General features: G+C 45.2%; 1 protein-coding gene across 1 annotated transcript in view; it reads left to right on the forward strand.

Annotated features, from left to right (window-relative positions):
- Positions 1-24,406, forward strand: part of LOC147679835 (uncharacterized) — a 407,241-nt gene that overhangs the window by 349,623 nt on the left and 33,212 nt on the right. Inside the window, exons 6-7 of the mRNA XM_086943389.1 lie at positions 13,531-13,689; positions 15,367-15,698. Of these exons, the coding sequence (XP_086799515.1) occupies positions 13,531-13,689; positions 15,367-15,698 (491 nt within the window). The remainder of the gene's footprint in view (positions 1-13,530; positions 13,690-15,366; positions 15,699-24,406) is intronic.

The raw sequence follows: 24,406 nt of genomic DNA on the forward strand, positions 1-24,406 counted from the left end.
TGATTTGGAGTGCTGCAGGATAGTGCTGCTGGAGTCTTTGCTGATTTGGAGCGCTATGGAGTGCTGGGTGCTTCCCACATCACCGACGACCGGTTGAGGGGCACAGTGAGCGGAGAGTAATCCTTTGTCAAGTGATAGCCCCTCCATTAGGCTGGAGCCTTTTGCTGAGCCGGAGCGCTCTTGAATGCGCTGCACCTCCCCCCTCACCGCCGTCCGGTCGAGGCTGTCCTCGGAGCGCCTGACACATCTTCCGACCGAACGAGGGGCCTCTTGGACGCCCACTGTTTGTGTGACTCTCGAGCTCCTTGAAGACTGCTGGCGCTTGAGCTTCCAGGAGGAGCTGCCCTGGGAGCACTCGGGAGGTCAAGGCGCTGCCTGAAGGGAGCGGAGGAGCTCTGGGGCAGCGCAGTGATCATCGCTGACTGTGGAGCGGCGTGGGGCGTGCAGGTTCCAGAGCAGACAATTCAGAGACACAGGTTGCTTTCCCCAGCGAGAAAGAGCACAGCAAGCGCGATTGACACTGCAGACCCATTTTTACCAGGGCTACATTGAGGTAATGGGGCAGCGCCCAATCCCCCCCCCTTCCCACCTCCCCCCCCGGTTTCTGTGCAGCACAGTGGTGATTTTAAGACAACACCTCCCCTCTCGCTCTCCCTTAGAGACAGCCTCCAGTCCTCCCCAGGCATCGGAGGTGGATGCCGGATCAGGGTGGGGGCTGAGATCAGTGAGCCTTCTGTGGGACTTGGCACATCACCAAATGGGTTTATCTCTGGGATCACACCCGGGGCATGGGCCTAAGACTGGAAAATATCCAAGTTTTCCTCTCCAGATATTAGTTATTAAAATGGCCACAACTGGCTAACTGCTCATCGGAAATAGAAAGAAGACCTCCCTGCATCCTACACAGAGCTCTCAAAATGGCTGCAGCAAATTAACATAGACAAAGGACTGCCATTCTGAGACTCTTTAACTAAAATAGACAAGCATTGGAAATGCAATAGGTATCGCATTAGAAAAGTTGGAGCTATTGGTCTTGTAAATGACATATATTTTATTTATGTGTTGGTTTTTAAAATAGCTAAATTGATAGCTTTGTCATTTACAATGCCAATAGTTATAACTTTCACGAATGTGACACCTATAGCATTTGTAATGCAACATGTTTTGTATGTACGTGACTTAGATGGCAGCTCTGGTCGTTAGGCCACATCTCTAGAGGAAGACAAGATAAACTGCACTTCAATAATGATGTCGAAATTAAGTTAGTACCTCTTTGATCGTTTTACTGCAAAATTGTGAAAATTATGAGACTAGTTCAGAACAGTTTGAATTTAGCTGTAGGACAAGGCAACCCAAGAAGTGCCAGTTGTTGTGGTGGCGAGTGATGCTGTGGCATTCAGTGATGCTGTGGTAGCGCATAGTGATGTTGTGGGTGGGTGTGTGTGGGGGTATGGGGGTGGGGGGTGGGGGTGTGTTGGGTGTGTGTGGGGTGTGTGTGTGTGTGGGGGGTGGGGGGTATGTGGGGGGTGAGTGGGGTTGTGTGTGTGGGGGGTTGTGTGTGTGTGTGTGGGGTTGTGTGTGTGTGGAATTGTGTGTTTGGGGGGTTGTGTGTGTGTGTGGGGTTATGTGTGTGTGGGGGTTGTGTGTGTGAGGGGTTGTGTGTGGGGGGTTGTGTGTGTGGGGGGTTGTGTGTGTGGGTGTGTGTGTGGGGGGGTGTGGGTGTGTGTGGGGGGTTGTGTGTGGGGGGTTGTGTGTGGGGGGTTGTGTGTGTGTGGGATGGGGGTGTGGGTTGTGTGTGGGGTGCTGTGGGTGTGTGTGGGGTTGTGGGGAGACCCCCCAGATGTGGCCACAGCAAATAGGGGATAATGGTTCTCGACAAAAGAGGTTGAAACTGTTTTGAGTGGGACTGTGCTGGGGAAGCATGCTAGCTCAAATTTTAGCTAGGCCAAAGGAACCTTTTTTTATATAGAAAGTGTTAACTGGTCTATTCACAATTTTCGGGTTTCATATTTCGGGAGCTTTTTGATTTTCTTGTGCTTACGATTTTGTTTTGCATAATGCTTTCGCCGGGAGACTGGTTTGATCAAAAACAGTTGTGCAATGGCGTATGGACTGCAGCTACATGGACGCCGCTTGCAATATTCACTGAGTACGTGAAGAAACTGCATGGAAATTACTTGCATCACTTTTGCACCCACCAGCAAGCCTTGAGCAAATACTCACATGGACAGACAACCCGGAGCATACTTCGAGTAATAATCCAAATTGTCATGAAGGAAATACGCATATTTCCCATGCACACAATTTTGCAGTTTTGCCCACCCCTAAAGTTAACCCCATAGGAGATCAGCAGTCAGTCTAGAGCTCTACTGGTCTCTGAGATCCCAAAAACCTTTCTCATGTTTCATACATCCCAAGTCGAGGTCTCTGTACTATCAGCAATTTGGCAATCGAGTACACTGTAGAATACTTGCTGCGTCGAATATCGGCCGGAGGTGCAATGTTTTAACGTGGGTGTCATGGCCCTCGAAGCACCTAGGAGGAAGCAGCATGCGCTTCAGGAAAAGAAACACGAAGGAGGGTAGATTAATGCAGACAAATGACCCGAGTACGCACCAGGTCCTTTTTCTGGGACGAGAATGAATGAGCTGGGGCCGCAACCCTGGAATCTGCCGTGACCTCATCTTCGAAACCGCGCGCTTTTATATCAAAGTAAGTACAAACCTTGCAAACGCAGACCTGCTGTCCTCAAAATAATTACTCTGCAAACGCTTTCAGTGATGGTAATAAAGGGACTGTGTTACATATCAAACCCTGGCCTGGTAGGGTGGAAGAGCAGAGGTGACGTGAAGAAATGTGCTGACACCCAAGCCTGCACTGCATCATTGACCTATGGAACGACTTACAGAATTTCTTCAAATTGCGAGTTTCAGGATCTTCACACTTTTTTATTTTTACTTTGACATTGAGGAATAAAAACGTTCAAGGATAAATGAACCAGAAATTAAGGACTAAGTTACCTGTTGGGGCCAGACCTTAGCTTCTGATAAAAATGAAAGAAACAAGTTAAATAAGGAGACACGGCCTGGCAGCCGTGAAACTGAAAGCACGGCCGGCCGTGAAAGCCTTGGATGCAGCATGGGGTGGAGCGGGAAGAGCTGCTGGCGGCACAAGTTAAATAAGGAGACACTGCCTGGCGGCCGTGAAACTGAAAGCACGGCCGGCCGGCCGTGAAAGCCTTTGATGCAGCAGGGGGTGGAGCGGGAAGAGCTGCTGGCAACAGATGGCTGGCGATTTGATGCAGTGCACGCGCATTTTAACTCATTGCGCTTGCGCATTGAGCTAAAAGCGCACATGCACTGCATCAAATCGACAGTCTAGTTAAAGTCTGTTAAAGCCCCTATAGTCTCGCATTGACAGGCGAAACCTAAAAAAGGACTACATTCTGAGACTCCTTACATCCTACACAGAGCTCTCAAAATGGCCGCAGCTAATTACATAGAAAAAGGACTGCCATTCTGAGACTCTTTAACTGAAATAGAAAAAGGACTACATTCTGAGATTCTTTAACTAAAACCGAAAAAGGACGGGAAACATCCTTAACAACGCGGTCAGTACACCGCAATGCTGTTACATCGCGGTCGTTACAACGACCGCGATGTAACCACGCTATGCCATTACAACGCAAGTCTTTACTTCGACTTGCGCTAGATGGCGTGCTAACATTAAAAATAGTGTAGTTTACTATCCCAACACCTTCCCTACTGATAAGTGGACTGGAGTTGGAATTGTAAATTACACTTTTCTAATGTTAGCACGCCACCTAGCGCAAGTCGATGTAAAGACTTGCGTTGTAAAGGCATAGCGTGGTAACATCGCAGTCGTTGTAACCAATGCGATGTAACAGCACGTCGTTCAATTCCCATCCAGCTCTCTAAGTAAGTCAGGACTCCCAGATGACCCAATCCACCATGACATTATCTCTAGACCTCAATGAAAACCCCCCAACAACTCATTCCACCTTACGACCATCCCACTCTGTAATGTTGCCAAATCACTCACCATCCCTCCTCACCCTGCAATTTCACCCCCTCCCTCCCCCTCACCGTTACTCCCAGCACCTCCCTTCAGCATAACAGCCCCACCTATACCCCTGCGGATCCCAGCACTGACACCCCACAAACCACTCTCCCTGCCCTTCATATCTCCACCTCCCCCCTCACCTATACTCCCAGCACCTCCCATCAGCTTAACAGCCCCACTCTCACCCCCTTGGATCCTAGCATTGACACCCCGCGCACACTCCAAACCACTCACCCTGCTCTCCATATCCCACCCTCCGCACGCCACATTACTAACAGCTCCACCCATGGGCCCATCAACCCCACACTTACCCCCACGGCTCTTGACACAGCTGTATCTAAAGAAACTACTTCACCGTCCACTCCCTCTGTCCACTTATCCAATAATGAAACGATCTCGCCTGACACCAGACTTGACCTGATATTATCAGCCCTTCAACAAGTCAAATCAGACATCCGAACCCTTCACAACCTTATCTCACAACAAATCAAGTCCACTTGCACTAAACAGGAATACAGTCCATCCCCACACCCCAAGATATATAGTCGCATCCAACGTCTTCCTGCAAACTCCCAAGCTCATGAGTCTCCACGTTGGAGCACAGTCCCACACCCTAATGCCATTTCCCGCGCTATCAGGAGGTTAAACCTTCTATCTGACTTAGATCTTGGGGCCCTCCTCTGATCTTACGAGCTACCCTACCCTCCACATAACGCTGGACTTCCAGTTAGCCCTCAATCAGACTCCCATATTCAATATATTCCGATCAACACACACAGAGCCACCAGACTCAATTCCAGAGGCATTGTTGAAAATAACCTCACTAGAATCCCCATCACAGTCGAACCCACCACAGTAATCACCTAAGCTGTATCCTCCTAAACTGCAGGTCCGCCTCAAGACATGCAGCTGATATAGCTGACCTACTTATCTCGAACGAACCTGACATTGTGATCCTGACAGAAACTTAGCTAAATGAAACATCTACTCCCATCATGGGCATCTTGCTACCCCCTAACTATGACATCACCAGACTAGACAGAACCAACAGACCAGGCAGTGGGATAGCCTGCATACACCAGTCTCTAATAAAAGAGAGAGGGACCCCAAAACCAAAGGGATAGGGTTCCACAATTGACGTTAGTCTGAAAGAAATTCCCTTTGGGTAAAATGGCAACAGTACATAAGTACTCACAAGCGTACAAACAACAATTTAGGACACCCACATATCACAGGGAAGCAATGTAGATAAATAAAATTTACCAATATATGTGAAAACACTCTCAGAACATTTCAAATTATAAAAACAATTTATTAAAGATACATTACATTAGATAAAAACAGAAACAGAAATTTGGGAAACATATAAGGACGTGCAATAATCAATAAAAACAACATTCAATTAAAAAGGAGTGTACAGGAAAAAAGGATAGAACCCAATCATAAGACAACAAATTTGGTTTCCTCCTTAATGTATATTCCCAGATTTACTCCTTAGGCGTCGACGCGTTTCGGCGGTGTAAACATATTAATCCGCCTTCATCAGGACAGTAGGACAATACAGTTTCCCAAATAGATTCTGAAATTTAAATAAAACCAATCTTAGGCTCACCAAGCTCATGACATATGGTAATCTAAAAATCACAATCTTTAAAAAACGTAATGTTTCTAAATCATTATACCAACATATATATTTACATTGCTTCCAGAACAAAACATACATATTAATCAACTCATCAAGGTACACAGCATTCATGGTTAAACAGCAATAGTTCAAGACTTCTTGTTTTTATACAACAACCTTAAGGGTACTGACATGTACATGTTCAGGCCTAAGTTAGAGTCCAGGAACATTTAGATTTCTTTTAGGGTTCATATATTGAATTCCCAGAGAGATAAAGAGCACTGGTACATCACCTACCTCGGATATATAAAAGGTCTGACCAATATTGTAAGGGGTTTTCAGCCTCCTATGCGTCAGAGCAAGGAATTCGTCCAGCGAATTCTTTTGGATATATGTTCAGGAATGTATTCAGGTACCTATTCAGACAGAAATAAGTTACATGAAATTCCAGGGTAGCCATTTTGGAGGATACGTCATAGGGTTCACATAGGGCTATAATTGATATTTGTCCTTTGCATTCATCGCCATTTTGGCTGTATTTTATGCGATTCTATCTTTTGTTATGCTATGCCTGTTTATTCATTGCATTCGCAAATAGTTGTAAATTTACTTATGTTTAGTCCAACATCAAGTGGGAAACCGATAAACTAGTTATCAGCAAACCAGCCTCAAGTCTTTAGTATAGCCAGTATTCTTCTACACAGCGAGTTCATACATTTGAGCCCGAAAATTAAGTCAGGTACTTACTATTTGAATTGCAGTGATGAAAGGCGTAAGTGCGTCTTTAAGGGTCATATATTTCTCCAGCTGAATGTCTGGACGCTGCAAGATATTTATATACATATCTGAGCCACGCATTTCTTATTGGCTTTTACAGAGTTTAAAGATGCGTGCTATTCAGGTAGCATAGCATATACATATATGAGCCACGCATTTCTTACTGGCTTTTACAGAGTTTAAAAATGCGTGCTATTCAGGTAGCATAGCGAGTTCATACACTTGAGCCCGAAAATTCAGCCTAACAGTGACCAACTCCAATGCCCCTGCTATATCAACTTGTGAATACCTATGCTTAAACATCTCCTACAACAACAAACAAATATGCTCTTTACACACCTTCTACCATCCTCCGGGAGATAACCTCACTTTCATAGAACACCTCATGGGCATTATAGCATCAAATGACAACCAACATATTAAGAAAATTTTCTTAGGGGACTTCAACCTTCACTGGGACGACCAGAATGACCCGGGGGTAAACAGCCTCAAAGCCTTCCCCACAGACCTCAATCTCAACCAAATATGCAACACCCCTACACACGACAAGGATGCAACTCTCGACCCAGTTATCTCCAAAGCAGACTCCACACAGCTTGACTCGATACTCCCTTGCGACTGGTCGGACCATCATATCTTTACTTTCCAAGTCCTGGAAACCATTAAACGACTCTCTACACAACCCCTTAGAACTAAGAGCTGAAAGAGAAACCTGAAAAACGTTGGATCTGACCTTACAGCCTTAGCTAACTCAAACCCTCTTCGCCCCCCGGAAGACCTGACCGATGTACAGGGGCTGACAAATCACTACTTCCATTCCATGAACAACCTCCTAGACAAAATGGCCCCATTACAACTGAAAAGAACATCCTCAAAAGACTCATAACCATGGTATGATGGGAATCTAAATGATGACAAATGCTCGCCTAGAGTAATTGAACGACGCTGGAGAGACACACCCTCAACTGACCTCCTTTAACTTCTAAGAACATCCAGAAACGCTTATTTTAGAAAGATCAGAAAATCCAAAACCGATTTCTTCAGGTCTCAACTCGACCTAGCCAAGAACCGTCCCAAAAAACTATTCGACCTCATCAAAGTCCAAACTAAGAGCCTACCTAATGTCCTCAAAGCCAGCCTACTCTCTCTACCCAACTGTGATGAATTTGCTTCCTTCTTCGCCTCCAAGACAGAATCCATTAAATCTGATCTACTCAAGGACCTAATATCCATCTTAGACATGAAAAAGAGCCCATCACTGCCCCTGGCTGGTGCTCCAGCGAATGACCTCCCATTATTTAAACTAGAAAACAACACAACTTGGTCCCACTTCGACATTTACTGTGAAGACTCCATATTAAAGATGCTAAACACATTGAAGCCCTCCAATCACTTCACTGACCCGCTCCCTGCGAAGTACCTAAAAGACTTCATTCCTCTCTTACTACCCAGATGGACCAAGATCATTAACACATCCCTCCTTCAAGGTTCCATTCCAGACATCCTGAAAACTGGACAGGTCCCACCTATCTCACCTATCCTAAAGGAAACCACTGCGGACCCCTCGTACCCAAATATTTATCGTCTGATATCTAACATCCCTATGTTAGCCAAACTCCTGGAAAAATGCGTAAACATAGAGCTGAATAGTCACAATGATCGATTCAACTTGTTGAACCAATTTCAATCAGGCTTTAAAGCAGGTCACAGCACCGAATCAGCCATGACACATGTATTAGACGACGCTCTCAAAATCCTAGACCAAAATGAAGCATGTCTACTAATCCTTCTCGACCTGTCATCAGCTTTTGACACCGTCAAACACGACAACCTGCTTGATCTCCTGAAACAAAGAACGGGAATGTCTGGAAATGTATTTAACTAGTTCGCCTCCTTCCTCCAAAATATATCCCACAGATTCAAGGTCAATCAATCCCTGTCCAACCCCATGCCAGTCACATTAGGAGTCCCACAAGGCTTCTCCCTATCACCCACCTTGTTCAACCTGTTCATGAAACCTCTTACTGATCTTCTCAGCCTCACCAAGACCCACTTCCACATTTATGCAGACGACACCCAAATATACATAAAGATACACTCACTTGAGGACATCAAACCACACTACAAAAAACCCAAACTTGGCTGGCCGAAAACCATCTGAAACTCCACTCCCTCAAAATGGAATTCCTGAACAAAACTCACACTATCCTGGACTGGACGAAGCACCTAACCGCTCTCAATGGACAACCGCTCATAGTCGACTCAGTGAAATCCCTAGGGGTAACTCTAGACAGTAACTTAAAGCTGCAGAAACAAATTAACGCCTCAACAAAAGGAGTCAACTTCCACTTAAAGACCCTACGAAAACTGAAACCCTTTCTGCCCGCACACAATTTCAAACAAGCAGTTCAAGCCCTAGTGTTTCCCCGCGTGGAATACGGAGCAGTAACACTATGCGGCCTCCCAAAGTCATCGACAGCCCCGCTAAAAGCTATGATCAACTCAACTGCAAGACTCATCACAGGATCTAAGAGAAATGCTCACATTTCCCCAGACCTTAGAGACCTCAACTGGCTACCGTTCGAAGCCAGAATTCAGCTGAAAATCGCTTGTACGACAAACAAGGCCCTCTACCACAACGCCCCACAATACCTAGCTCAGAAACTGGTGCGCTATGCGGGCAGCAGAGCCTCAAGGAGTGCCAAGACTCTTCTCTTACAACCTCAACGATTTGCCAAGAAAAAAACGTATAACTGGTCCTTTTCTGGTATGGCTCTGAGGATATGGAACGCCTTACCCAGTGAAACAAGAATGAACCCTTCCACTGCCTCCTTCAAAAGAAAAGTAAAAACTATCCTCATGGCTAAATTCACGTGAGCTCTATTCTATTCATTGTCTTTTTTTTTTCTTTATTGATTGTTCTTTGTATAGTATATTTCCTTCTAATTATGACCTGTAAAGTGCTCTGATACTCGCAAAAGTCTTGTTCGCCCTGTATAAAACCTCCAAAATAAAATAAAATAAATAGATAACTTCATTACAATCTATCGAATGCTTTCTCCACATCGAGGAAAATTATAGTCACCCGGCACCCGTTAACTCTGCAATATCAAATAGGGTCATAGCACATTTTGACATAATCAGTTGTTCCTTTACCAGGTGTGAATCCGTGCTGCCATGGTGTAACCAGGTGAGCTATGATCCCCCCAAGTGGACTGCAAACATTTTAGAATAGAGCTTAGCATCAGAGTTTATCTGAGAGATGAGCTGGTACGAGGCTGGATTCTCTGAAAGGATACTTTTTTTTCAGGAAAATCACAATGTCCGTCCCCTGCCAAGATAGAGGGGAGTATCCCATTCAGCTGCACTCCTATAAACAAGTCTAGCAGAATAGGTGCTTATTCTATATACAGTACTTTATACAATTCCAGGGGGGTTCTATCAGGACCAGCCACCTTTCCTGAAGCCATGGAGTGCAGAGCATTAATAACTTCTTCCACAGTGATATCTGCTTCCAGTTCACCAATTAAATCTGGATCTATCCGACCCCAACCTGCTTCTACCTCTTCGCCCAATTAGCTAATATGCAGAATATCTTCACAGTATAAAAGTTTACAATAATCCTTACATTTTTGAATGATGTCTATAAAGTCTGTTGCCAGGGACCTGTCCTTCCTTTTGATATTCTCAATGTTTTCCTAGCTCCACTTTGTCTTATACATAAAGCTGAGTTTCCCAAACGACTCTCCATACTCACAGCTCTCATTTTAATATTCCTGATACTTTTCTGCTGCCCTCTTAATATGATAATAATTGATCTAAACTTTAACCATCATAATTTCTAGTTGGATTTGCGCATCATCCTGGCCCCACATGATCCCCTCCATGTGAGTCTTTTCAAACATAGCAATTTATCATATGGCCCCCTTATTTTGCGCACTTGTTGCTTCCTTCTGTGTGCGACAAAACAAATTATCTCCCCTCTCAGACTGGCTTTAAACACAGTCCTAAACAATAACCTGTGAACTGCTAAATCTAATATTTCAATGTTCTGGACGTATCCCCATCATAGCGTCAGGTAGCACTCCACCCTGATTCACAAGTGCTAACAGCTTTTACCACACCCTTTGGTACTTCTAAATTCCTCAGAATGCCATTTGGTTTGGATTCAGCAGTCGCAACATTTTAAAGAAAAATGCAACACATATCGAAAGAGTCTAAGAAAATATTATGCTTCTAAAACAACTTACTGGTGTATTTGTCAAATGAAGTAGAGCATAACAGCAATTTGAGGGATATATTGGGTAAAGTAAGAATGCAGTGCAGTGTTTTGTGGAGAAGTGTGGCTCACCGGTTAGAGGAGGCAGACCCAGAAGCAGAGGTCGGCCCGGGACCAGGGTTCAATTCCCGACGCGGCAGGGGTTGGAGCCCAAATGTCCACGGACCTGATAATTCTCGCTTCGGTGCCTACTTGAATCAGGGGTTCACGCTCTGCAACTCTGGGCAATAGCTTGCTCAATCTCCACCACGGCCCCCCTGGCGGGATGCCTGGCTTTCACCTTGGGGGTGCCCAGCTGGGCTATCCCACAGGGAAAAACCAGGACGGGTTTCCAAAGCAAGCGCCGAGATACCCTTTGTGGTGATACGTGCGCTATATAAGAAACTACATTACCATTACATTACATTTTACTATAAAAAAAGTTAGTGCAAAAAAGAAGCCCAATCAGTGGATTATCTTCGACACACAATTCCAAACCAAGGCATTAATCCTAAAATAGATTTAGAATCAGTTTACAAAGTGCCCACATCGGCGAACAAAGTATTACTGGGTCTGGGGGAAAATATGACCAAATTTATAAAGAACTTTACTGATTTACTCAAGCCCATCAGTGACTTATTAAAAAAGGGTACACCAGTTGATTGGAATGAGGAACATACAAATAGTTTCACCAGTATAAAAAATGCAATTGCCAATGCTCCGTACATTGGTAATTTCAATGTGAACCACAAAACCATATTGATTACTGATGTAGACAACAAAGGTATAGGTGTCACAATATCACAGGTAGTTGAGGCCAAGAAAGAATTGTGGCATTCTAATCAATTAATTCTAATTAACTCAGAAGTAAACTATTCAACTGTATAGAAAGCAGCCCTAGCATGCTATTTCCTGTCTAGGTTACCCATCAAAAATAAAGCGGACTCGGAAATTCCTATACTTGTCATATCACTACCAACCATTTTAGAAAAATAATTGACAGAGTTCATGCACACATTGAATTCAGTTAAACAACAAATCATATAAGGTTGGAAAAAAATGTAATGAACTTCCAAATGATTTAGAACCATTCTAGAATGTTAGAGATGATTTGTCCACAGAGGGGAATCTTATATTAAAGGCAGGCAAAATCATACCCACAATGGGTTTAAGGGAACACATTTCTACTGTTGCCCATGAGGGGTCATTAGGGAAATATTTAACTAAAGTCAAAGTGAGAGAGGATTACTGACTCCCCTACATGGATTCTATGATAGAGGTTATTGTAAAGAACTGTCATGCATGCAACCTGAGTGACAAATCCAACAACACTCTGAAAACTCCTTTGATCCCCATCAAAGTACCCTCCATCCAATGGGACAAATTAGGGCTGGATATTGTCGGTCCTATTCGTGTGCGGGGATTACAAGACAAATATATTCTGGTACTCATTGATTATTTCTCTAACTGTATTACCATGAAATTCGGTAACACAATTAATACAAAGACCCTCATCAATTTCCTAATGGATGTGTTCACTTCTGAAGGCATTCCTACCAATTTACTGATAATTGGTTACAGTTTTCATCAGAAGAAATGAAGGAATTCATGTCTAATCTATCAAACATATAGATACTCCCCTGCACTGTCCTAAAGCCAGTGGGTTGGTGGAAAGATCTAATAGAATGATCAAAGGAGCAATACGGTTAGCTGTTGTATCATTTAAACCCATCAATCAATCAGGTGTTTGTTAAGCGCGACTACTCACCCTTAAGAAGATGTTTTGGTCTTATTGTGCCACACCCAATAGTGTCACATGATTATCTCCATTTATTATGCTCAGAAACAGGAAACCTGGGACAAAATTATCACCAAATTTGCAGTTTGAAAACAAAAATGTTTCTATAAATAATGAGGAGATAAGGGAAAAGGTTGTAAAACATCAAAGCCAATACAAAAAGCGGTATGGCACAACTGGGGAGTGAGGAAATGTATGGAAAGTTGGTCAGTGGGTATTGGTCAAAAAACCTAAAAGAAGTCAGAGCAAGTTTAATAAATGTACAAACCAGCAAGAATCAAAGAAGTGAAAAACAATGTTGTAGTTTTGAAGATGATAGAATGTGGAGCATGGACAGATTAACACCATGTCCCAGAATGATTCTACATGCTTAAGATGCTGTAGAAAAAAAGAGGATGTATTAGACAGCCACAATAACACTCAAAGAGGGAGAAGGTCATACGCCCCTCGGGGTGGCACAGAGACTAACATTTCAATTAACTTCCCTAGTCAATTTATTGAATGTGCCTATAATCTTTGTTTTTTTCTCACAGGTGATGGACTATCTTTCTTAGTATTTTCCTATATTATTATTGTTTTTTTAGTATGTTGCCTGCATACTCCGTCATAGGTTGTTTTTTTATGCCGTATGGCTGTGTAGAAACATCCTTATTTTCTTTATTATAGAAGGAGGATGTGTTATAATGTTCATAAAAATGGTAGATTTGAATGTATCTGTTTTCCTTCCTCTTTTATCCCATTCCTGGGTCTTAACCTTGGAACCCTCAGGTACAGCTGATTTGGAATATTTATATTCTGTCAGAGAGGAGAGGAAGAGAATCAGTAGGCAAGACTGTATGTCTATTGGTTGATCTAAAGACTCTTCATTGTACATAATTCAACGTAAACTTTTCATTAACATTAGTCTGGAGAGAGCATGTCCAGACTCTGGGTTTCTTTTGTTTCCAATGCAACCTTCCATCACATCAACAGTTGCTTTTTTTTCTTCAGACAGCGTAATGGCTAACAGTGACCGTGCATCTGTGCCATCGGAACCGAAATTTAAGTTCTTTAAAAAATACAGCGCCAAAGTGACTGATAAGGAGAGCAAACAGTTGAAGTTGGAAGGTCGTAAACTCATTGCCAAGCAGATTCCGTCCAACAACAAAGGTAAGAGGCCTGTGCAGTGTTGCCAATCAGTCCAAAATCACAGGCAGACATGCCAACATACAAATAAAATAATTAGAAATGGAGGCAGGGCATTGGAACAGCTGGCTTTTATGGACATGAGCTGACTGAGAGGCGTTCTGCCCTCAGACCCCACAAACTTCTACTCCCTCCCAAATGAACACGAGCACTAAACAAAAGCTTGCTAAAGCTACCACTATCCCCTGCACGGTTTTCACACCCCTTAATGGACGTCAGCTGCTGAAAGCCTCCAAAGAGGAGCTAGAATCCTTCAAGTGTAGGGGTTTTCAGCTCGCCATGGCTGCCACAATGTGATATCGGCAAGCCGACATTGTTTTTAACACAGTGGCACCATGTGAGTTGCCATCCTGCACAGGTGACTCCTCTCGCCCATCCTGGCCTTTATCCAAAAATACTTTATACTTTGAGACTGGTGGTTTCTTTTCACACTTTTGAATTGATCCTTTCTATCTCATTGTGCGCAAAGTGGTGTTGGCTGAAAATGCAGAAGTGGTTGAAGGTGTCAAATTGAAATCTGACAACTTGTCAGCTTCAATGTTTGCTAAAGCGCCCACCTGCCTGCATTGCACGGTGCGGCTTTACTACTGCACATTTATAATAGACAAAGGTAAGGCCTCAGCTGCTGCAATGCAACAGTCTCACTCATGGCCTAGAGATAAGCAGCATGTCAACTAGAGGGCCCACACCTGGCAATAGAGATGGGCCCTGAAAGATAGATTTCAGATGAAGGATTATGCCACAGATCTTATAGTGTTCCATGAGATAGCACCTGGAAGTCCACTGTGTTTTCAGCTGTGATATTCCAAGCACCGTTCGAGAGCACAACCCCCTTCCTCAACCGGTGCGTTCTATGTGTTGCCCTGGCGAGCAGCTATGGTACCTACGTACCAGTGGGATCCGAAGCCTGATTCTCATTTGCCAGAGTAACTTATTCTCCTAGGGCCGCATTCCAATTTGGTCAGGAGCATTTCTTTGTTTTTCCTGTAAGTGAAATTATCAATACCACAGTTATAATGAATATCTGGATGTAGGAATACCATAGAATAAGTTGTCTCCACATGGCATTTGAAATGGGAAATGAACACATTACTTTACCGTAATCTTCATTTTCATTAGCTTTAAGCTGAAGAAATACCTGTGGGAGAGGAAGGTGAAGACAATATTGGGAATGTATTTCTTGTAATACCTGATTCAGACGAACACTCTGTTTCCAGCAAATCAGAATGCGCAGGGTGGTGATGGCCAAGGTAGCATGGGCTGGCTCATTTGTTCAGATAGGACATAAAAACACTTCAGGTATGGTTTGTGTGAGACCGCCAACTCCTGGCACGTCCATGGGCATGAGCTCATGTAGGAAATGAAGGCGAAATCACAATGTATGGTGCTTGTAGGTTTAATATTCATAGAGGGACCTTCGGGAACATCTGAGGGTGATATACAATACATTTTCCTTCTGTAAGAGGCTAAAGATTTTTGTTTTTAAACCCTTTTATCTTCTCCCTCACACCATCATTGTTCCTTTTGACTATTTAAGCAGTATGCAATATGGGCAGCTTCCTATAGGTCAAAGCGAAAAAGCATAAATAAAATAGGACTATGCTACACAGCAGTAACTCTGTGTAACCACTTTCTTAACAGATACCCTCGACATCCACTTCTACGCAGTGCCCGAACACATCCCAGAGAATTTTCGGGCTGACTCAGAGTCATCGTCCATCCTGAAGAAGATTCTAGAAGACGCCGAGTCACGTTTTATCTTGGAGAAGCTTCTGGGTGACACGGAGTCACTCTCCAAGCTGCAGAAACTCATGAATGGCTCAGAGTTAGTAGCTAGGGATCGCTCTGCATCGCAGTCCGCTCTGTATACGGTGGCCTCCTGGAAACAACTCAAGAAGCTGCCGGTTGCTTTCTCCTTCACAGGGACAAACCTCTACCTGGCTGATGGGGAGCAGTCTTCCCTCTCTCTGGAGGTATGTGTCTTACAGCAGGCAGGTGCTTCTTTGCACAATGAGGAAATACATTAACACCATTTTTGAACTAAGGCAATTGCATTGACAAAGCCAATAGGTTTGACATTGGCTGCTAGCTTTTTAGATTTGCCTGTGCTATTGTGTCGGGGTTTTTGTAAAACCTTATTATTGGGGCATATTCCTAGCCCTTGCCAATATAAAAGTTAAATGTTGGTGAAAAGAAAAAATATTTTGGGGGGTTCAAAAAGCCCACATTGCCATAGTAGTCCATGGCTCTGATAGGTACTGTGTGTATTGTGCTCCTTGTGAAAAGACAGTATGCTGTCACTCCCGGGGAATTTAGCCAATTGCTGAAGTGCTCAAACCCATTGCCCCATGCTGTATACTGTAGTGGGCAGAAGAAAAAAGGTGAACAACACAACAGACTTCAAAAGTCCACATAGGTTGAAGCACTCCACTTATAATAGCTCAAAATAGCTCAAGTTTGTTGAATAATACAAAATCATCCAAGAAGGTTTCTCGCAGATTCTCTTCTTTGATTCTTTATCCACATCCAATCCCAAACCAACGCGTTTCGCCGAGGTTATTAAACACCTAACGGCTTCATCAGGGCTTGTCTTCTATGTAATCTTGCCTTTTATCTTTAGGGAGGGTGCTCGTTTTATTTATTATTTGCTGTTTTCATTCGGTCGGACTAAAAGCCTCTCTTATGCTTGTAGTTTCTGAACTATTATTCAATTTATCGTATCAGTTCCACTTGCTTCTTTCTAAATTCCAAATCGCTTCATACCTCGCCTGTTTATCTTAAACTTCCGCTTCACTTTATATCTCCCAGCTTTCACTCCGCCGCCCTATTAATCTTGCACCTTTCCCTCCCACGTTGTCTTGGCGTCCTGTGTACAGGCCGCAAGAAGCAAGTGGATCTGATACGATAAACTGAATAATAGTTCAGAAACTACAAGCATAAGAGAGGCTTTTAGTCCGACCGAATGAAAACAGCAAATAATAAATAAAACGAGCACCCTCCCTAAAGATAAAAGGCAAGATTACATAGAAGACAAGCCCTGATGAAGCCGTTAGGTGTTTAATAACCTCGGCGAAACGCGTTGGTTTGGGATTGGATGCGGATAAAGAATAAAAGAAGAGAATCCGCGAGAAACCTTTTTGGATGATTTTGTATTATTCAACAAACGTGAGCTATTTTGAGCTATTATAAGTGGAGTGCTTCAACCTATGTGGACTTTTGAGGTGTGCCTAATCGTTTTGATTACGCAGGGAGGAGTTGGGTGTTTTCCTCCCCTGAACATTGTAAGCACCCATAGGGAATAGTAATTGTAGCGGCTAAATATTGGTGTGTATTATTTCTTGAGCGCTTTTTGAAACTCCTTGAGCACCCAGAGTATAAAACACAACAGACTTGTAGGAAGGTAGGATCTGATTGCATGTGTACCCCCACTTTTTGCCTGGTGCTTTCCTGGTTTTTGACTAGTCTGGCTGCAATCCACCTAATCAGGACCCCAGTCTATCTGCTTTCTCCCGAAAAAGTAATGACATTTACTTAGGAACACTCCAGATTGGATACTGGGGTACCCTTATAAGCCCCTAGTATATGGTACCCATGTACCAAGGGCATAGGTAACACAGAAGCATCCCACGGCTGAAGCATGTATTATGCCACCCAGGAGAGGCCATGCAAAATGGAACTATAGATCTGCCATTGCAGCCTGTTTAAGCTGGTGCCTGCACCACGTACAATAGATATAGGTTTACTATATCTATAGGTCACTGCACTTAAAACCTGTAAGTAAACCTGTAGCAGGCCTTAACAATCCTGAAGGCAGGGTGCTGGGTTTTACGTGAGAGGGTGCCCCTGCATGATCAGATCCCCTCTGTAGCCTTCGGAGACCATTCTCCTTGGTTGTCTGTGACACAGCCAGACATATAGGTAGAGGTGCATTATATCCTTGTGATAAATGCAGTCTCAGAAACGGCTTAAACAAAACATGCCGTGTTTGGTATCAAACACCTTGGAAACATACCTCAACACTGGTAACCCGTGAGGGAGGTATTATTCCACCCTTCTGAAGCAAGCTTCATAGGTCCTTGTACCAGCCTTCTCAACCCGGACAGTACAAAATGGTTGCTGCTGACCAGAGACACATTTCTGCCCTCCTGCTGCTGAGCCAAGCTTGAGCAGAGGAAAGCAGCACAAAAGACATCCTGTCACAGGGAGGTGTGACCACCTCCCAGATAGGATTTAATGTATTGAAGCTGGGTGGGTGCACTTCCAAAGTGCCTGAAAGTCTGCACGAGGGGCGCATTTGGTGTCCCTGTGCATAGTCCAGCTCAAACCAGTTCTGGAAGCCATTGGCTCCTGCTCTGGGGTGAAAATGGACAAAGAATCCGGTTGTAACCACCCCCCTGTCCTGACCCTCACATGGGAGGGTCACCTGAATCTGTCCAACCCTCTCCCGTGGGTACAAAAGGCCTTAGGTGGCTGTAGGACTCTAGATTCGATGTGGACAAGATTCTGAACAAGAAACCACTGACCTTCAACCGTCTGGACTTTTTGTACTTCGCTGGACTTCGACTGGGCCCGACTTCATCTCCCTCTCCCTCCAAAGCATCATCTGTGCCTGTACACCATACAGGCTCTGTGCAGGACCTGTGGAGCATCAAGGACAACTGAAAAATCTCCCTTGGGGTGAAGGAGTCGCTCCCCTGCATTCGCAGGCACCGTAACGCAACTGACCTGATCCTGAGCTGCTGCGGACTCCAAAGGCTCCAGCAACAGAGGAGGTGGGTTCCTATGTTCCTTGAGGTTGAGCTGCCCTCTCACCAAGTTTGAGGTCAGTATCCCTTGTGGGCACCGCATAACCCGAACCCCTGTGCACCGTGTACATTTGCAAGTGCATATGCTTGTTGGTGTTCCCCAACTTCGTGCATTGGGCTGTCGCTAGCCTTATTCTCTGCACACATTTGGTACAAAGGACTACAGTCTCCTCGCACTCTGTGCCCTGCAAGCTGTTGTTTGGTGAAACTGCTAGAGGCCCCCTCCTGACTCCTGTGCCTTCGACTTGTTGGTCCATTTGAGGGACAATCCTTTTTTTCTTGGGCTCTCCTGATTGCTCCAGGCCTGCCCTGATTCCCCTTCATGTGGTGAGTCCTCTGGACCTTGCTGGGCCAGACCGTAACCTTTCTTGCCCTTCTTTGTGGGTTGCCGATGCCAAGGTTTGTGGGTGCTTCCGCCCGCTCAGCACTGACCCCACAGCACTCGACATCCTTCGTAGGAGAGCTCATATCTGGCTCCTGTTCATCCTTGACTTCACTTGGTCCCTGCAGCTGTAGAGTCAATGTCTCCTTCTTCGCACCTGAAGCATCTGACATTGGTGGGCATTCGTCTACCGAGCCCTTGGTCACTCATGAGTGACCCAGACTCTGTACCCTCTGCTTTCAGGTTCCTTCCATCAAGAATCCACCTACGGATTCCACTTGACACTTTTCTTCTTTCCAGCAGTGGCATTTCTTTGAAGACTCCCGTTGAGAACGACAGCAGTTTCTGACGCCACTTCAGCCCTATGCACCCGGCTCCTCTGGGATAGGTAACAGTGGTACTTTGGTATCCACGGGTGGGGTGGCTCTCTAACCTTCTATGTTCCAAAAGGTTTCCTCGTAATCCACTGGGAAGGGTCCTTACACTTTAGGATTCCAACTGCGACTCTCCCATTGAATTGTACTTAGCACGCGGTTGTGTACTCACATTGCATCCATCTTCCGTGGGGTCCCTACTTACTCACCTTTGGTGGTTCCTAGGGGTCCCCGCGAATCTACACATTCTAAACATTGTCTTGACTCGAGTCGTGGTTCTTATACCACTATTTTAGTATATGGTTTAGTCTCTCCCGGGAGCCCACTGTGTAATAGTGCTGCTTATGATTGTTTCTGTGCTATAGTATTGTGTGCTTTCTGTTTATCTGTCTGTAGCAGATACTGTGAGGTATTGATGGTGTTATTATAATAAATATATATTCTAATAACTACTGTGTTGTTCTCCTTTCATTTAACCAATACAATAAGATTGCATTCTAATAAAATAAGCTGCTTAACATTCCATCAAGACTAAGCCTGAAGGCTGCTCTCCACAGCTACCACTTGGATAGCTTTCTAAGGTTATATTTCACCTCTTAAATCACTATAAGGGTTGTTTGGACTGGTGCAAGGTGCCCTCTTTAATTAGTGGACGTCATATACCAGGCCAACTTCTCACATTGGTGTGCAGCGGTTGGGATTCAAGCCTGCATTGCTTTACCAGATAAATCTTTGTATTGATTAACTGAAAACCACTAAGTACTAGGTACCTATAATACTAGCTTAGAATAAGTAAATTCTACTGAACTTAGGGTTGGGTAAGTCAAGGGTCTAGCACACCCTTTCCCCAACCCCAGAGAGTTTTGCTCCCACTAGGTTAGGTAGGTGCAACACCTCACCACACGTTGTATGTCTTCTAAAGGAGATGCCAGTGGCTCTCTGCCCTCAAGATACAGTGAGCTTTCATTCCAAGAATTAAAAGCCCTGTGTGCCTCTAGGAAGCTGAAGACAGGGAGAACAGCTAACACCCACAGCCTCATAGAGGCCGTACTGTTTCATGATTCTAGGAACACCCCTGGGTCAGATGAACAGGAGAAAGTGGTTGGGCAGGGAATGAGGACAAGTCAGGAGGTGACACATTTTATGACCTAGACTCAAACCCTGGCCAGGAGGAACAAGATGATTCCCACCTAGACAACTCAGATCTTCATGGAGATGAGGAAGAAGGCCAAGATGGCCCTCTCTTCACCCCTCCTGGAAGAGTGCAGAGTTTACCAAGGAGATATGGATCTCCCTCTGCAGAGTCACATCACGCAGGACAGCCTGTAGGGACCTCTGAATCTAGCAAGAGGGACCACTCTTATAACAGGCAATATCAATTTCTGGAACTTCAGAAAGCTAAGCTTAGGCTCAGGTAACTGCAATTGGCCCTGGACAAAGAGTCCCTAGAAGAGCAGAGAGCTAGAAAAAGATTGGGACTAGAGTCCCATGGTGGCAGCAACAGTGTCCCTAGAGTTAAGGAACATTATTTTGACAATAGGAACCTGAGCAAGCTTGTCCCTCCCTACCATGTTGGGGATGACATCCATAAATTGATAACTGCTTTGGAGAGGGCCTGTACATTTCAGATGGTCCATCAAGAGCAGTGGGGAAGCTCTTGTGGCTCTCCTTTGCTGACAAAGGTAGAGATAAGCGACTCACTGTTTGAGAAGAGGATGCTGATAATTAGAGACACCCAGAAAGCACAAACTCAAGACTGGGTAGACTTTGTAGAGTGTGCTACAAAGCCACTGGAAGCTTGGATACTTGGCAGCAAGGTGCATAACTATTTAGGATTGTACAATTTGATTATGAGGGAGCAGATCCTTAATAATTGTCGAAACCAGCTTTTGCACCAATACCTGCTGGACTCCGATCTGACTTCTCCCCAAGAATTGGGAAACAAGGCAAATAAATGGGTCAAAACGATGGTGAAACAAAAGAACCAGGGTGGTGACCAGAAGAAAGATTCTTCCAAGACCCAAGAGAAGGGTGGAGATAAATCAAAAGATAAGTCCTCTGAAGGGCCCAAAAAATCCTCGTCTGGGGGTGGATCCCTAAATCCTTCCTCCCCTGAAAAGAAACCTTATTGCTTTGTCAATAAGAAGCCAAACCACAGGAAAATGATGCCATTTGCCCCAAGGCCTGCAATAAGGAAAGTACTACACTACTTCTATACCTCCTGCTACTACAGGTAGTAATCGCCCAGGTGGTGGTAGTGCCCCCAAATATTTAGTTGGGTTTTCTTGGGAAACTGAGGTGGACCCTGGCCTAGCCAGGTCCCCCACACAGGCCACTTTAGTCTGTGATGGTGGCATGGGGTTTGCCACTTTTACTGTCAGTCCCAATTTCATGGGCAAGTACAGACAAGAGCCTCTGATCAATGGTCAGAAAGCTGAAGCCTATAGAGACACAGGGGCTAGTGCCACCATGGTGATAGGAATCCTAGTGTCCCCAGCTCAGCTTTTACCTGAGTTCAAGTACCAGATGACCAATACTGATAGTGTGAGGATAGATCATCCCATAGCTGTAGTCAATCTCAGCAGTGGAGGGGTCACTGGTCCAAAGAGAGTGGCAGTGTCCCTAAACTTGTAGATTGCCTCTTAGGTAATGATTCAGAAACTTCGGTCATGGCTGAAGTAGAACTAAAGGCCCATTTACAGATGTTAGGCCTCCCTGAGAGAGGTGGTGGGATCCCTAGGGCCTCAGTGCATCCCCAGGACACTTTTGGAGGAGTGGAGCCTGAAACAATGGTCCACTCGCCTCCACCAGAGAGCACATGGAATGAAGAAAAGTCTTCCCCCCAGACTATAGGTAAGGGTCAGATTCCTCAGGGAACTGATCCTACCCCTTGTGAAGAAACTGCCCCAGAGGTGGTCAGGCCTGTCATGGCAGAACCACTGAGGGCATGGAACCTTCCAAGGAGGTGCCCAGTCTGGAGCAGGTAACTTGCCCCTCTCTACCCAGCCTCAGTCAGCCCAGGGCAGCAAAGGTCAGGGATGTCAGTGGACCCCTAGGGGCCCACTGTCCAGAGGAACCCCCTCATCTTCAGATTAGGGACACCCAGTCTAGTAGCACTAGCCAGGTGAATATTCCTCAACATTCTGAGGGATCCCTCTTACCCTTAGGTAGTGACATCACCCAGATGGTTTCTGATGGGCAAAGGAAAACCTAGGACAAAGCTGTCCCAAACCTTCCCTGACCCACCATTGTTCCAACCAGAGGGGCTCAACCCCCAGCTGTAGGCAGCCAGAGGGTGACCCCTAGGGCCAGATATAACTCAGTCATGGAAAGAAAGGCCTCCATGGTGACCAGTGCTCTGAGAAAGCTGAGACCAACTGCATTAAGGTCTCACTTCCCTACTCAGGCACCCCACCAGCCTATTTATTTACCAAACCAAACTAAAAGTAGTTATCCCAAATTTTGGGGAGCATCCAAAACCCTTCAGGGTAGGGACTCCTTAGTGGTCCATAAGACAGGGAGTATCCATGCTACTGCAGTACCTTCCTTATATGGCCACTTAGGAAATAAAGTCTCAACTGGGCAAGGTTAGCCTTATCTCCTTTCCTTTGGGGGGTTTATGTAGGAAGGTAGGATCTGACTGCATGGTTACCCCCACTTTTTGCCTGGTGTTTTGCTGGTTTTTGACTAGTCTGACTGGGATCCTTCTGATCAGGACCCCAGTCTATCTGCTTTCTCCCTAAAAAGTAATGGCATGTACTTAAGTACACTCCAGTTTGAATACCGGGGTACCCTTACAAGCCCCTAGTATATGGTGCCCATGCCATGTACCAAGGGCAAAGGTACCACAGAAGTCTCCCATGGGCTGAAGCCTGTATTAAGCCACCCATGAGAGGTCATGCAAAATGGAACTACAGGTCAGCCACCACTTACGATAGATATAGGTTTACTATATCTATAGGTCACTACAAATAAAGCCGATAAGTCGCCCCTATAGCACGCCTTAACAATCCTGAAGGCAGGGTGCTGGGTTTTTCGTGAGAGGATGCCCCTGCATGAGCAGAGCCTCTCTGCAGCCTTCGGAGAGCATTCTCCCGGGTTGTCTGTGACGCAGCCAGACGTATAGGTAGAAGTGCATTATATCCTCACGGTAAATGCTATCTCGAAAATAGCTGAAACAAAACATGTTGTGTTTGGTATCAAACACCTTTGAATCATACCTCCACACCAGTAACCAGTGTGGGGGGTATGATTCCACCCTTGTGAAGCAAGCTTCGTGGGTCCTTGGTCTTCCCGGTACCAGCCTTCTCGACCCGGACAACACAAATTGGGTGCTGCCGACCAGAGACACATTTCTGCCCTCCTGCTGCAAGCACGAGCAGAGGAACGCAGCACAAAAGGCATCCTGTCACAAGGACGTGTGACCACCTCCCAGATAGGATTTAGTGTATTGAAGCTGGGTGGGTGCACTTCCAAAATGCCGAAAGTCTGTACAAGGGCACATTTGGTGTCCCTGTGCCTATTCCAGCTCAAACCAGTTCTGGGAGCTGTTGGCTCCTGCTCTGGTGCAAAACTGGACAAAGGACATGGGTGTAACCATCCCCTGTCCTAACCCTCCCCTGGGAGGGTCCTCTGAATTTGTCCAATCCTCTCCCATGGTACAAAAGATCTTACCTGACTGTAGGACCTTACATTCGACGTGGACAAGATTCTGAACAAGAAACCAGTGACCTTCGGCCGTCTGGACACCGTGGACTTGGCTGGACTTTGACTGGGCCCGACTTCATCTCCCTCTCCTTCCAAAGCATTGTCCGTGACCGAGCACCATACAGGCTCCGTGCTGGACCTGTGGAGCATCAAGGACAGCTGAAGTATCTCTCTTGGAGTGAAGGAGTCACATTCCTGCATTCGCAGGCACCGTAACACAACTGACTGTTCTGCTGATCCTGAGCTCTTGCAGACTCTGAAGGCTCCAGCAACACAGGCGGTGGGTTCCTATGTTCCTTGAAGTCGAGCTGCCCTCTCATCTAGTTTGAGCCCAGCATTCCTTTTAGGGACCGCATAACCAGAAACCCTGAGCACCACATACATTTGCAAGTGCATATGCTTGTTGGTGTTCG

Source organism: Lissotriton vulgaris, chromosome 11, assembly GCF_964263255.1.
Source record: "Lissotriton vulgaris chromosome 11, aLisVul1.2, whole genome shotgun sequence".
Lineage (NCBI taxonomy): Eukaryota > Metazoa > Chordata > Amphibia > Caudata > Salamandridae > Lissotriton > Lissotriton vulgaris.